General features: G+C 55.4%; 1 protein-coding gene and 1 non-coding gene across 3 annotated transcripts; one reads left to right on the forward strand and one right to left on the reverse strand.

Moving 5' to 3' along the window:
• Window positions 1-2,397: 2,397 nt before the first annotated feature.
• FOSB (FosB proto-oncogene, AP-1 transcription factor subunit) lies at window positions 2,398-7,501 on the forward strand. Of its 2 annotated transcripts, none has more exons than XM_047837080.1 (4): window positions 2,398-3,181; window positions 5,116-5,436; window positions 5,652-5,759; window positions 6,762-7,501. In XM_047837080.1, the coding sequence occupies exons 1-4, from the start codon at window positions 3,056-3,058 to the stop codon at window positions 7,221-7,223; spliced, it is 1,017 nt and encodes a 338-aa protein (XP_047693036.1). In that variant the 5' UTR covers window positions 2,398-3,055; the 3' UTR covers window positions 7,224-7,501. The 2 variants fall into 2 exon arrangements, with proteins under 2 accessions (XP_047693036.1, XP_047693037.1); XM_047837081.1 differs by having other exon boundaries at window positions 3,046-4,959.
• Window positions 7,502-12,445: 4,944 nt separating this feature from the next.
• TRNASTOP-UCA (transfer RNA opal suppressor (anticodon UCA)) lies at window positions 12,446-12,532 on the reverse strand. The gene has a single exon. It is a non-coding gene; the product is annotated as a tRNA-Sec (tRNA).
• Between the last annotated feature and the right edge of the window lie 1,394 nt (window positions 12,533-13,926).

Below are 13,926 nucleotides of genomic sequence, written 5' to 3' on the forward strand. Positions count from 1 at the left end.
CTCCCCCATTCATGCTCTGTCTCTCTCTGTCCCAAAAATAAATAAATGTTGAAAAAAAAATTTTTTTAAATAAGAAGAAAAAAACTGAACTTCTAGGTAAAAGAAAATGTTCTCTTTAAATTTTTTTTTAAAAAGTTTACTTTTGAGAGAGAGTCAGGGACAGAGCGTGAGCAGAGGAGGGGCAGAGAGAGAGGGAGACGCAGAATCCGAAGCAGGCTCCAGGCTCTGAGCTGTCAGCACAGAGCCCGACACGGGGCTCAAACTCACAAACCGTGAGATCATGACCTGAGCCGAAGTCGGACGCTTAAGCAACTGAGCCACCCAAGCACCCCTGTACTTTTTTTTTTTAATAATTTTTTTTGACATTTATTTATTTTTGAGAGACAGAGAGACAGAGCATGAGCAGGGGAGGGGCAGACAGAGAGGGAGACACAGAATCCGAAGCAGGCTCCAGGCTCTGAGCTGTCAGCACAGAGCCCGAAGCGGGGCTTGAACTCACAAACCGTGAGATCATGACCCGAGCGGAAGTCGGTCGCTCAACCGATGGAGTCACCCAGGTGCCCCTAAAAAAATAAAATCTTAAAAAATAAAATAAAAAATAAAAAAGCACAGGCTCTGAAGCCTACATGCTGCATTCTTAGCCCAGCTCTGCCACTAATTTGCTGTGTGACTCTAGGAAAGTGACTTCACCTCTCTGGGCCTCCTTTTCCTTGCAGGTTAAATGGTAGTTCCTACCTCATAGGAGTGTTGTGAGGATGCAAGAAATTAATATGAGTGCTCGGGAAGAACAACCTCTTGTTATTATTGTGAGAAGAACATCCGGGTGCCTCCATAGTAAAGGTGTGAATGTCACGTGTGCTTGTGACCACATAACAGTGTGTGTTTCAATATGTGTGTGTGGTGGTGGGGGGGGGGTGTGGAGCTATTTCCGTGTGTGGCCCTGTGTGTTGCTGCTGGCAGGTGAATGTCTGAATACCCACATGACCCCGTGAGTCAGTGGCTGTGTGGCTGCATGGGCCACCTGTTAGGGTGTGAAGGTCTTTGGGCAGCAGGGGTTTTGTGCATCTCCTTTATTCTGTGGGAGAGATGGGGGGCTTGGACAGGACAGGGAATGAGGGGTCACTCCCTGTCTGATGCTGGGGCCGAGTCACTGCCTGCTGGTGGTTGCTGTGTCATACCCTGGTCCGTGTCCCTACTTCCAGACCGGTGGCAGACAGAGGGGGCGTGGGGGAAGGAGGTGGAGGGTAGGCTTGAGGCTGGGCTTTTGTCTGGAAACCTCAGTCTGCCCATCTTGGCCCCTGTGTCCCTCCAGCCTTCCACGTCTCCCTACCTCCTTCCCCACTATTGAAGCGGGGAATCAAGACTCTCCTGGGAGTCAGGGTCCACCCACCCCCTCCTGCTCTGCCTCAGACCTGCCTGTGACCCTGATGGGGGTCCCGTCCTCTCTGGGCTTCAATAGTCTCAAAGCGCTTCTCCCTCTGTGCCCAGGGCTGGGCGAGGCTCTGCTTTGGGAGGGAAGAATCAGGATCTTTGAAATTTGTAAAGCAGCTGCTAGGACCCTTGCCAGTGGATGCTTAAGAGTTGGGGGCTGTGGCATACCCCAAGTACCTGAATTAAACTCTTGAACCCATTTCCTAGCAGGCAGGAGACGCTTCATCCTAAATTTCATTCTCTACCCGCTCCAAACCCGCATACCTCCCAAACGCCGGAATGCGGGGCCAGCAGGGTCCAAAACACACATCCTTTGTCCAGCTGGGAAAACTGAAGCCGAAGCTCAGAGACAGAAAACATTACCGAGCCCGCTCAGCGAGTCCCGGCCGAAGCAGCGAAGAGCCTCGGGACGCCATCCCCTCCTCCACTTTCACCTGGAGCATCACCGCCCCTCCCACTCCGTTTTGGGACTCAGTTTCCCCGCCTACGTGACTAGACCACACTAGCCAGGGCCTTTTCTGGGGGTCTGACCTTCCTCTTGAATGAGGGCGCTGCATCACAGGGAGAAATGTGAGGGGCTTCCAGAAGTGACGGGTACCCGTTCACCGGGGTCTTCCCCAGGCAAGCTTAAGAGCCTATTAATACCGGCCCCCGGGGCGGCGCGGCACTGCGCAGGCGCGGGTGGGTTCCGCAGGCGCGCGGGTTGAGCGCGCGAGCGAGCGAGGGATTCCCTCTGACGTAATTGCTAGGATACCAAACAAACACTCCGCCGCGCCGGCCGAGCTCCTTATATGGCTAATTGCGTCACAGGAACTCCTGGGAGGCGGGGCCGGGATCCCCTCCCGCCGAGGACCCTGGAACGGAGCCCCCACGACCCCCAGGGCCGCGGGGGTGATTCAGGTGGACAGATCGAGGGTAGGGTAGACCTCTTGCCGGACGGCGCGGGGCTGAGTTCCGCAGGACCGGAGATTTTAGGAAGTTTGTGGAGCGCTGGACGAGTGACGTAAGCAGGGGGGCGGGTCCCGGACGAATAAATACAGGCTGGCGGCTTTGGGCTTCATTCATAAGACTGAGAGGTACGGCTTCGGCAGGGACAGGCGGAGCTGAGACTTGGGGACTTGATTGTTGTGGTTCTTGGGGGCTGTGAAGTTCGCTTTATTATTTTTTTCCGGAGAGAAAGTTTTGGGGAGGATTCTTCTAGATAATTCTACATTTTATTTTGGAGGAGCGACTTACTTTTTTTGTCTTCTTTATTACTCCCCTCCCCCCGTGGGACCCTCTGGACGCGTGGAGAAGACCGCACCCGAAGCGGATTCTATACAGCAAGACAGCGCTTTCCGCCTCTGGGGGAGCGATCCCCCCCACGCCCCTGGGTCCTACGGAGCCTGGACTTTCAGGAGGCACAGCGGCATCTTGTGGGGGCCTGGGCACCGCAGAGGAATTGCACAGAAACTTTGCCATTGTTGGAGCGGGACGCTGCCCCCATCCCGAGTTTCCTCGGACAGCGCGCTTTGGGGACGCGCTCGGCTCACCCCGGACTCGCACCTTTCTCTTCCACCCGGCCATAGCCTTGGCTTCCCGGCGACCTCAGCGTGGTCACAGGGCCCCCCCTGTGCCCAGGGAAATGTTTCAAGCTTTCCCCGGAGACTACGACTCCGGCTCCCGGTGCAGCTCCTCACCCTCCGCCGAGTCTCAGTATCTGTCTTCGGTGGACTCCTTCGGCAGTCCACCCACTGCCGCCGCCTCCCAGGTAAGTTCTAGAGGGTTGGGGTGCTGCTTTATGGGTTTTCTTTCTTTCTTTCTTTTTTAAGTCAGGGTTGGAACGCGCCATCCCCCCTCCCAAATAAAGACGCATCAAAACTCAGGATCTGAGAGAGAATAGACTCACCGCGCACTTTGCAAACTGCAGAGTCGGGGCGTGTTTGCAATTGGTTGTGTGCGTGGATCGCAGGAAGGGAACGCAGAGGGGTTAGCTTTGGGGGTGGGGAGAATGCTCCGTTCAGTGCAACGTGTATGCGGTAGCAGGGCTGCTAACTTTTAGCCTGCTCCGGGACTGCCCCCGACCCAGGTCCCCAACCTGAAGCTAGCTCAGTTAGGCAGGTGGGGAAGTCCCAGGGAAGCTTCCAGTAGCCTCCTCCCTTTTCCTTCTCCAACCGAGCGCCTACTCCGGCATCGGGTTGCGCTCGATCCAGCGGGTAAGCTGGCCTCGAACCCTCGCTTGGAGGCGCTGCCTCCGCCTCCTGCGCGGAGACGTAACGGGGGACCCGTGCGTAACGGCTGACGCGCTGGAATCCTCCGTCTGACGCGGGGCACGCACGGCGCGCGGCGCCCCCTTCGTCCGCCCCGCCCCTGACGTCCCGGAGCGTTCTATTTTGGAACGCCGGGGCCACGTTGCTAAGGGAGGGGGCAGCTCGGCGTTCCGATTGGCCGCCGCGGCGCGGGTTTTGGCCAATCAACTTTCCCTTCCTATTTGTAGGGTACAGTTCCCTTCCCCCTCTCTGTCCCCGGAACTCGTGGTTCCTTGGCGCTAGGGTCTCTTTTACGGGCCTCTAAAGGCAGAGCGAGGGGATTCCTGTCGCGACAGGAGCGACTCTCTGCGATCCAATGGGTCCGCGAGGACCCTGCGGCGAGCCGGCCCCTCCGATCTCAGGGGCCGAGGGTGCCTGTGTGCAGGGGTTTCTTTGGGAGACATGGGTGACTGTCACCCTTTTCTCCAGGCATACACAGACACAGTCCCAGCCCCTCTGCCAAATCCCTCTGCTGTGTCCGAGGACCGGACTGGAACCGCTAACCGCAGGGGGAACGAGCCAGGTGGTCTCCAGGAGCCCCGCCCTCTCTGGGCTTCCAGGACTCTGATTGGCCAGCGAGCCAGCCCTTCCCTCACCACGCCCCCTGGGAGAGTAGTTAAGCCTTCCGAGCAGTTCTAGGATTCCATTTGGGGGGTGGGGGGGGGGGTAGATGAGCGCGGCTCGGGCTCGGGGGCCCGGGACCTACACCCTTCTCCCTCCGCGGCAGTCTGAGGGTGCCCGGGTCGTCACTTTCTCTACCTGTCCGTCCACCGTAACCTGTCACTTGTCAGCCTCACCCCGTGGAGAAACAATTACTTGAAACGTTGTTCTAAACTCCTAGGCCTGTCCCCCAACACCCTTTTAACTAAGACCCCCGCCCCTGCACGGAGGTCTCATGGACCTTCCAGTCGCTCATCCCCCCGGCTCAGAGGGGTGTGTGTGTGTGTGTGAGTGTAGAGGAAGGCTTGGCCTCAGGCCTCTCCCTCTCCCTCCCCTTGCCTGTGGGGTGGGGGTGGGGTGTTGTGGCTGTGTGTGTGGCTGTGACTCCTTCCCGGGGGTTCTGTCACCCGGCTGTGTCCAGCCTCCTCCCCACCCCCCCCCCACCTAAGAGTCACCAACCCGGGGTGTGATTCACCACCCGCTGGAACCGTGCAACCTTTCCCCGAAGAAGAAGGAGGAGGTAGAAGCCAGTTGAGCAGAAATCCTCTCATTAACCACTGCGTCACGGTGTAGTGGAAGGGTGGGTGTTGTGGCTTTTTGCCTGTGACACACACATCCACACCCGCTCGCCCTGTGCTCACTCACGGGGGTCGGTGTGTGTATGTGTGTTGGGTGTGTGTGTGTCGGTGTCTCTGTTTGTGTGTCTACGCCTGTGTGTGTATGTGTCACCCCGTAGGAGTGCGCCGGTCTCGGGGAAATGCCCGGTTCCTTCGTGCCCACGGTCACCGCGATCACAACCAGCCAGGACCTCCAGTGGCTCGTGCAACCCACCCTCATCTCTTCCATGGCCCAGTCCCAGGGGCAACCACTGGCCTCCCAGCCCCCGGCCGTCGACCCCTACGACATGCCAGGAACCAGTTACTCCACGCCGGGCATGAGTGGCTACGGCAGTGGCGGAGCCAGTGGCAGTGGCGGGCCTTCCACCAGCGGAACCGCCAGCGGACCTGGGCCTGCCCGTCCGGCCCGAGCCCGGCCTAGGAGACCCCGAGAGGAGACGGTGAGTAAGCGGCAACACAACTCGGACTGGGTCTAGGGAGCCGGAGAGGCAGTAACTTTCTCGCCCGCGGGGTGAGGGGCCACCCAGGCCTCTGGTGGCTACAGAAACCCTAGCAGAGGGTCCTTTTCTGCCTCCCGCAAGAAGAGGAGGTTTGGGGTGGATGGAGGAGGTGCACAAGGTCCCCAAACCTCATGGCCTCTATCTCTCCTGCTCAGCTTACTCCGGAAGAGGAGGAGAAGAGAAGGGTTCGCCGGGAAAGAAACAAACTGGCAGCAGCAAAGTGTAGGAACCGTCGGCGGGAACTGACCGACCGACTCCAGGCGGTGAGGATGGTCCCTGGGGGGGTGGGAGGGGGCGGTGAGGATACAATGAGGGGGGGGCTCTCCCCCCCCCCCACCGTCCTCCCTCCTCGCCACCTGTGCCCTTGTCCTGGGCTGACAGCCAGAGGTTCCTTGTAAGGAGTTAGGTACAGGTGTGGCCAGACAGGGTAACCCCAGGCATACACGCGGACCCCCACAAGCTCCTGCCGGTGCCTGCCCCGGTTGCTGACCTTTCACAGAGGTCCCGCCCTTTCTCCCTTTGCGGCTGGGGCCAGCGTTAGCCCATTTTTGCCTCGGTGTCTCCATCTCTTCAGCCCCCTCCTGGAATCTCCCGGGATCCTTCCTGCTTTCACGTTCTGGAGAGGCCGTGAAACAAAATGCTCCTAATCCTACATCCGTTTCTTACCGCCTGCACCCAAAGTTCTCAGATGCTGGGCAGGCGGCATCCGTTCCCCCCCCCCCCCCCCCCCTGTTTACAACTTACCTGGGTCCGGGAGGTGGGCTTGCAGGGTTGACGTGCTGCCCCTAGAGGAAATCGGGGGAATCCTCCTCTCCTTGCCTTCCTTACCTGGTCACCTCCCTGGGAGGCAGAGGGGGAGGGGTACCAGAGGGGAACAGGTGGCATTAAAAACACCGATCATTCATTCATTCAACAAACCTCTGAGTGCCGCTCCCAAAACCAGAGCCCTCCATATACATCTGGCCCCTTCTCAACTATCCACTGAACACATGGGGAAACTGAGGCTCCTGGGAGGCAAGACCCATGCCCCAAATCCATAGCATACCAGGACTCCATGTCCGGAGACAGGGGGTGCTGGTGGTGGCGGGGGGGGGGGGGGGTTGGGGGAGGCGGGGGTGTCTTTCCTCTCAATCAGGAGCTGCCTTTCGGCCCCGGGGCCTCTGCAGCAAGTTCAGGCGACATGGTTCCGACCCACCTTCTCTAGTCGTTCATGGGCCTTTTTTTCCTCCTTCTTCCCTCACCTCCACGCCGCCGGGGGACCGCAGGAGACAGATCAGCTGGAGGAAGAAAAGGCAGAGCTGGAGTCGGAGATCGCCGAGCTCCAAAAGGAGAAGGAACGTCTGGAGTTTGTGCTGGTGGCCCACAAACCGGGCTGCAAGATCCCCTACGAAGAGGGGCCGGGGCCGGGCCCGCTGGCGGAGGTGAGAGATTTGCCGGGGTCAGCATCCGCTAAGGAAGATGGTTTCAGCTGGCTGCTGCCGCCCCCACCACCACCGCCCCTGCCCTTCCAGACCGGCCAAGACGCATCCCCCAACCTGACAGCTTCTCTCTTTACACACAGTGAAGTTCAAGTCCTCGGTGACCCCTTCCCCGTTGTTAACCCTTCGTACACTTCCTCGTTTGTCCTCACCTGCCCGGACGTCTCCGCGTTCACCGGCGCCCAACGCCCCAGCGGCAGTGACCAGCCTTCCGACCCCCTGAACTCGCCCTCCCTTCTTGCTCTGTGAACTCTTTAGACACAAACCAAACACACACACAAGGGAGAGAGATTTGGAAGAGGAGGAGGAAGAGAGAGAGAGGGGAAGAGACAAAGCGGGCGTGTGGCCTTCCTGCCTCTCGTGTCTGACTCCCTGCGACCACTGTCATCGGACAGGAGGACCTCCTTGTGTTTTGTGCCGCCTCTTGTTTCTATGGCCCGGCGAGGCCACAAAGCTGGTGACTTTGGGGGCAGGGGGTGGGGAGGGAATGGACACCCCCCAGCTGCCTGTTGGCCCTTTCACCTCATCCCAACCTCTGGGGAGGGGTGGGTGGGTGGCGGCGCCTCGCTTTGGGCAGAGGGAAAGGGGTGCTGGTAGTGGGCGGGGGGGGGGGGGGGGGAGGGCGGGGGGGTGGAGTCTACTGGAATCTTCTCCAGAGAGGCCTAACAAGGAAATGCCACAGACCGCCCCCCTCCCCCACAATGTCTCCCACGCCCACCCTTCAGGGGGTGCCCAGGCTGGTTCTCCCTGCTCCCCTGACCTTAGCTTATTTATCCAACATTTCCACATGGTTAGATCCTCCTCTGAATTGAGCCTCCCTTTAAGGGAAGTTGATGCCTCCTATGATGCCCTCCTACCCAGACTTAGTCTGAAATGTGAACCTTCTTCCCTGATTGTCCAGCCGCTCCCTTCCAGCAAAAGTGGCTCTGATCTGAATTCCTGGCCTCTTAAGGATCTCCCCCCATTCAGCCCCCAGCCGTCCTCTCGGATTACAGTGTTACCCCAAGCCTCCCAGCCTGGCTCAGCCTTCCCTCCTGGCCTTCCTTGCTGGGCCTCTCTGATTCAGGCGGCAGGGGGCGCTGTGATGTCCGTCCTGGAGCGCTTTATACTGTGAAATGAGTTGGCGGGATTGTTGGGGGGGGGAGCCCGGTGGGACAGAACCCTTCCGGGGGGATTGTGCCCCCCACGCCTCAAAGCCTTCCCTTGGTCTCCCCTCCCCGCCCCAGCTGCCTCCCTCCTCCCCCACCAGTGAGTTAGACTCAAGGGGTGACAGAATTCGAGAGTGGGGGTGACAGCCACCCATCCGCGTGGCATCTGTCCTCAGGACCCCCAGCCCCAAGCCCTGGCCTTTTTATTTAAGGCCTGACCCCCTACCCCGGCCTAGGACGCCAACTTCTCCTTCCCCTCGGCACCCCCTACATCCTTTCTAGAAAGGGAGCCGTGGGAGTTTGCCAGGGGGCCCAGTGTTTTTCCGGAGAAGATTTGAAGGCCGAGGCTTTGGCCCCTCAACCCCCCAATATTTTCGGACTGGCAAACTCGAAGGGGCTGGACTCCCGCGGTCCCAGCTTCCCTTCCCCAGCCCGCAGCCCCGATCCTTGGTTTTGCCCCCCGCCCCAATCCCCTTTCCTTGTGCTTCACCTCGCGAGGATTTCATCGTGAGGCAAATTGATATTTTTTAACTTCGGGAGGGCCACGCCGCCTTCTGTGCTGCATGGAAAACATTCCACGTGCCCCGTCCCGCGCCCGCCTCCCCCGCCCCATGGCTATTTATCCCTTTCCTGGTTTCCGAAAAGGCACTTATATCTATTATGTATAAATAAATATATTATATATGAGTGTGTGTGTGTGTGTGTGTGTGTGTGTGTGTATGTGTGCGCGTGTGAGCGTGTGAGCGCTTCTACAACCTCGGCCTAGGTCGCGTTGGGCCCCAAAGCAGTGTGCCGTTTGAATTGGAAGAACGCTGCTTCTGGAAACTTAGGAGTCGGCCCCTTTCAGGCTGTCTCTAATGATCGTCTCGGCCCCTCTGGTTGTTTCTGGCAGTCTGTGGCTGTTGTCCCTTTCTCGAGGGTCTCTTCCACTCCAGTCTTTTCTCTGCCTGTGTTTTTTTCACCTGGTCGTTTCCATCTGTCTCTTTTCTGACTGTCCCCGATCGGCCAGCTGTCTCCTGACTCTGGGTTTTGTCGGGGACATGAGATTTTCTTTTTGGTGAGTGAGCCTGAGGGATCATAGACTTTTACAATCTGTATCCTTAAGGATTCTGAGTGTGAGTGCAAGACTGTGAGCAGGGCCTGGCCCCTGCCTGGGACAACTTACTGAATCCCCAGCCCCCCAACCCCCTGCTGTATTTGTGATTCTCTTTTTGTATTTTGCACCTGACCCTGGGGGGTGCTGGGGGCTGGCTGGCACTGGGCCACTACCCTCCCCCCCCATGGTTCTGCACTGTCGCCAATAAAAAGCTCTTAAAAATGCATCTGCCAAGCTTCAGGGTCTGTTTGCTCCCGGTACCCGTCACCTGCCTTCCTTTGGCGGGAGGGGGTGAGGTTAGATTGAGATTGCAGACGAGGTTTATCCTTATGAATCAGTCTACGGCAGGACAACAGGACACGGGAGGATAGACAGCCAGAGGGCTTCCTACAGGGCACGCCTCCTCTTGGAGAGCATGAGGCAGAATAGTAGGCGTGAGATACTGACATGCCCAAGGATGTTTCAGAGGCTTCCTGGCAAACGAGGAACTTAGGCAGAGCCCTATATGCTCGGGGTGACCTTAGCGAAGGTCGAATAGGTAGAGAAGCTCGAAACATCCATCCCAAATTCCTGAAGATCACCTAAATATAGTATCGGGGGTCCTCAGGGTTATAGGAACCACAAATTCATGGCTCCCTTTCCACTGAAGACGAATTTCCTTTTACGCGTCACATGATGATTTTTTCGTTTTTGAACGTGCAGGGGCCCACCTAAAATTGAACCCAAAATAGATGAGCCATCCCCAGTGCAAAATTCAAGCCCTCTCTTTTTTTTTTTTTTTTTTTTTTGACAGAGAGAGACAGAGCATGAACGGGGGAGGGGCAGAGAGAGAGGGAGACACAGAATCGGAAACAGGCTCCAGGCTCTGAGCCATCAGCCCAGAGCCTGATGCGGGGCTCAAACTCACGGACCCCGAGATCGGGACCTGGCTGAAGTCGGATGCTTAACCGACTGCGCCACCCAGGCGCCCCTCAAGCCCTCTCTTATTTGCAAGCAGCAAGTACTCTGGGAATTAAGTGAGGGGCCAGAGGTCATTCAGATGCCTTCGTAAAGGAATAAGCAGAAGTTGTCGTGATGGAATCCCTAAATTTATTAATCAATTTTGAAACATTTGCCAAGTACCTACTGCGTGCCCAGCCCGGTGCTGGGAGGGCCGGGGACACTGCTGGGACTGAGACAGCGCCAGGCTCTCCCCTCCTAAGGTTCCCAGGCCAGTGAGGGACACAGACCTCTCGGGGATGATCCAAAGCGCACAGGGTTGGGGGAAACCATGGGGCGCGGAACCTGATCTGGGAGTCAGGAAAGACTTCCGTGAGGAGGACAGCTGAGCTGAGTCCTGGAGGCTGAACAGAGGACACAGAAGGGGATAGAAAAAGACGCAGTGTGCACACAGGACAGTTAGTGCGGACAGGGCTTGATACTGAGGGAGGTAGAGGTTCACAGTGGCTGGAGGAAAAAGTGTAGAGAAGCAAGCCACTTAGCGAAGACCCGATTCTGCAGTCTTAAATTCCAGACTAACAATTTAGATCTTCTCCTGAAGCCACCGGGGGGTGGTGGTGGGGTGGTGGGGGGGTGAGTCATGGTAGGTTTTGAGCACAAGAAGGGTAGGGGCGGGTTTGTGCTTTAGGAAGACCTCTTTCTTTCTTTCTTTCTTCCTTTCTTTTTCTCTTTCTTTCTTTCTTTCTTTCTTTCTTTTGTTTCTTTGATTCTTTCTTTCTTTCCTGTCTTTTTCTTTCTTTCTTTCTTTCCTTTCTTTTTCTTTCTTTCTTTCATTTCCTTGTTTCTTTCTTTCCTTTCTTTTTCTTTATTTCTTTCTTTCCTCCTTCCTTTCTTTCTTTCATTTTCAAAAAATGTTCAATGTTTATTTCCTATTGAGAGAGAGACACACACACACACACACACACACACACACAGAGCCGGCAAAAACAGAGAGGGAGACACAGAATCCAAAGCAGACTCCAGGCTCTGAGCTGTCAGCAGGGAGCCCGACATGGGGCTCTGGCTGACAGACCATGAGACCATGACCCGAGCCAAAGTCAAGAGCCAGACACTTAATCCACTGAACCACCCAGGTGCCCCGTTCCTTGCTTGCTTGATTTTTTTTCTTTTTTTTTCTTCTTTAAAAAATATTTATTTACTTAAATAATCTCTACACCCAATCTGGGGCCGGAACTCAAGACCCCAAGATCAGGGGTCATATGCTCTTCTGACTGAGCCACCTAGGAGTCCTGTAGGAAGACTGCTCTAACCACCAAGCTGAGGGTAGTTGGCAAAGGGGCAAGACAGAGGCAGGAGACCCCGGCTAGGCGGGGACACCCGTGTGTGCTGCTGGGGAAGCCTGGAACAGGGGCAGGGCTATGAGACAGGAGGAAGGGACTGAAAAGACATTAGGAGGCAGAGTAGACAGGACATGGTGAAAAGCTAGCTTGAGAAAGACAGAACAGGGCAGTGGTGACTAGCATGGGCCAGCGGTCTGAGAGGCCCGGGGCTGGAGGCCTACCAAAGCTGGGTGACCTTGGACAAGAGACTTCATCTCTCTAGACCTCAGTTTTCTTGGCAGCAGAATGGGGCTATGAGGAGTCAGTGAGCTCATGCATGCCAACACCGAGTGCAGAGTGAAGGTGCAAATATCACCATCCTCACTGCATTATTGGGGCCACCTTGATCCCTGCCCTGGGATATCTCCGCCTTCTCTTAGCTAATCCTTGCTCATCCTTCAGGGATCTGCCCAAATGTCACCCTGACGCCTCACCCGAACCCAGGTCTCCTTCCTAGATGGCCTCTAAGTTCATTACTTGCCTTCTCAGTAGTTGACATCCTTGTAGCTGTTAATTAAATGTGTAATTAATGATTGCTTAATGTTTGTCTCCTTCACTGGACTGGGAGCACCAGAACTGGGACTGCCATCAGCTCTGTGTCGCCAGCACTGCCCAGTGCAGGACCTGACACCCAGCAAATACTTGTCAAATGAATGAATGAATGAATGAATGAATGAATATTTGACCGATTAATAAATACATCTGTGAGCAAATGACTGGCTGAGGAATAAGCAGGTGATAAGGGAGAGAGCCGGCAAACGTGTAACGGTAGGAAGAGACCCGCATGGTGAAAGTTAAAACTGTGAGGCAGAGGGTTGCAGTGACATTTTTAGGCACCGGGTAGAGGGATGTTCTCTTGATAGCCCGTTCTAGTATCCAGTTTGGAGGGAGTAAAACGGAAGTTGTTAACGCCCGAAAGGTGGAATTGAACCACTCTGTCGCTAGACAGCTACAGGTTTGAAGCCTGCACCCCAGACCACTGAGGATCATCCGGGCAAGACAAATGCTCCGCCACACAGCTATATAAAACCCAAGAATCCACATATCTTTAGACTTATGGTCACATACTTTAGGCTGGTGTGAGATTGTTGATTCTGGTATCTATAAATTCTCCCCGGCTAGGGCACATATCCTTCCAGAATGTTACCTTTCTCTTACATGGCACGAATCATCCTCCCTTTGGAAACCATCTTCATTTGCATAGCGCCGCGCATTCTGGGAAGCGGTGTTCGAGGACGCGGCCCACTTACCTCTAGGTGTTAAAGGGCCAGAAGCCCCTTTTTCCAAGTGAGAAGGTTTTTTTTGTTCTTGTTTTTGGTTTTGTTTTTAAGAGGAGAAACTCATAATTCGCCTTTCAGAAGACTCTTCCCCGAAAAAATCCGAATTCGAGTGAACGAATGCCAGCTAGAGTTTGACTTAGCCCAGCCCGAGACTCCGGCGAGGCGGTTATAGAGCTGGTGCGACACCTGCTGTTCCTCTGAGGAATTTCAACGACCTACGGAGCCCTGTTCGTTCAGATATTTATTGAGCGCCTACTAAGCCCCAGGCACCGTCCTAGACAGCGTAACGACAGCAATTCTGTCCCCATTGAGCTTAGCCACTGGAGATCATCAATTTCTGCACCTATATTTTTATGGCCAGGGAAACCAAGGCTTAGAAACGTATGGTGTCGGACTCTAGTTCACACAGCCTATCCCCCAGGGGAATCCGAATGGCTGAGACCAAAATCGCGACCCTTTTATAATCTAAGTCAGTGATCCTTTGACAACACTGTCGTTCCGGACCATATGAAACCTACCTGGGGCTCAAGTTCCCACCATAGCCTTACAAATCCTTATATTCTCGTTCTGTTCACTCCTCTGACCCCATCTCCTACTCCTTTCTCCTCATTTACTTGGCTTTCTGGCTTCTAGATCTCCTGCTGCCCGCACCAGGCATACTTTTTTCTCAGGGCCATTGCGTTTGCTGATCCCCTGCCTGAATCTCCTTTCCTTCACACGTCCACATGACTCACTGCCTCCCTTCATGCTGGCCTTCACTCAAATACCACCACCTGGTGAAGCTTTCCCTGACCGCTCGTTTAAAATAGCAAAGACCCTTCATTCTATCCCCTTACCCTGACGGACTTTTCTCCATCACGCCAATCACCACGTGCCCTGTTCTATGTCTGTTTGCTTATTGTCTGCCTCCCTCTAGAATAACGGTTCTATAAAACTATGGACTTTGTTTTGGTTTATTTCCATGTCCCTACTGCCTAAAGAGTGCTTGAGAACTTAGCAGATGTTTGGAGACAGGTAAAGGTCTGTAGGATGAATGAAAGGTTATTATCATGATCCTTCTCTGAACCTCAGTTTCCCCAACTGGAAATCTGATTTCACTGGAGGAATCAC

The sequence above is a fragment of the Prionailurus viverrinus genome, chromosome E2 (genome assembly GCF_022837055.1).
Source record: "Prionailurus viverrinus isolate Anna chromosome E2, UM_Priviv_1.0, whole genome shotgun sequence".
Classification (NCBI taxonomy): domain Eukaryota; kingdom Metazoa; phylum Chordata; class Mammalia; order Carnivora; family Felidae; genus Prionailurus; species Prionailurus viverrinus.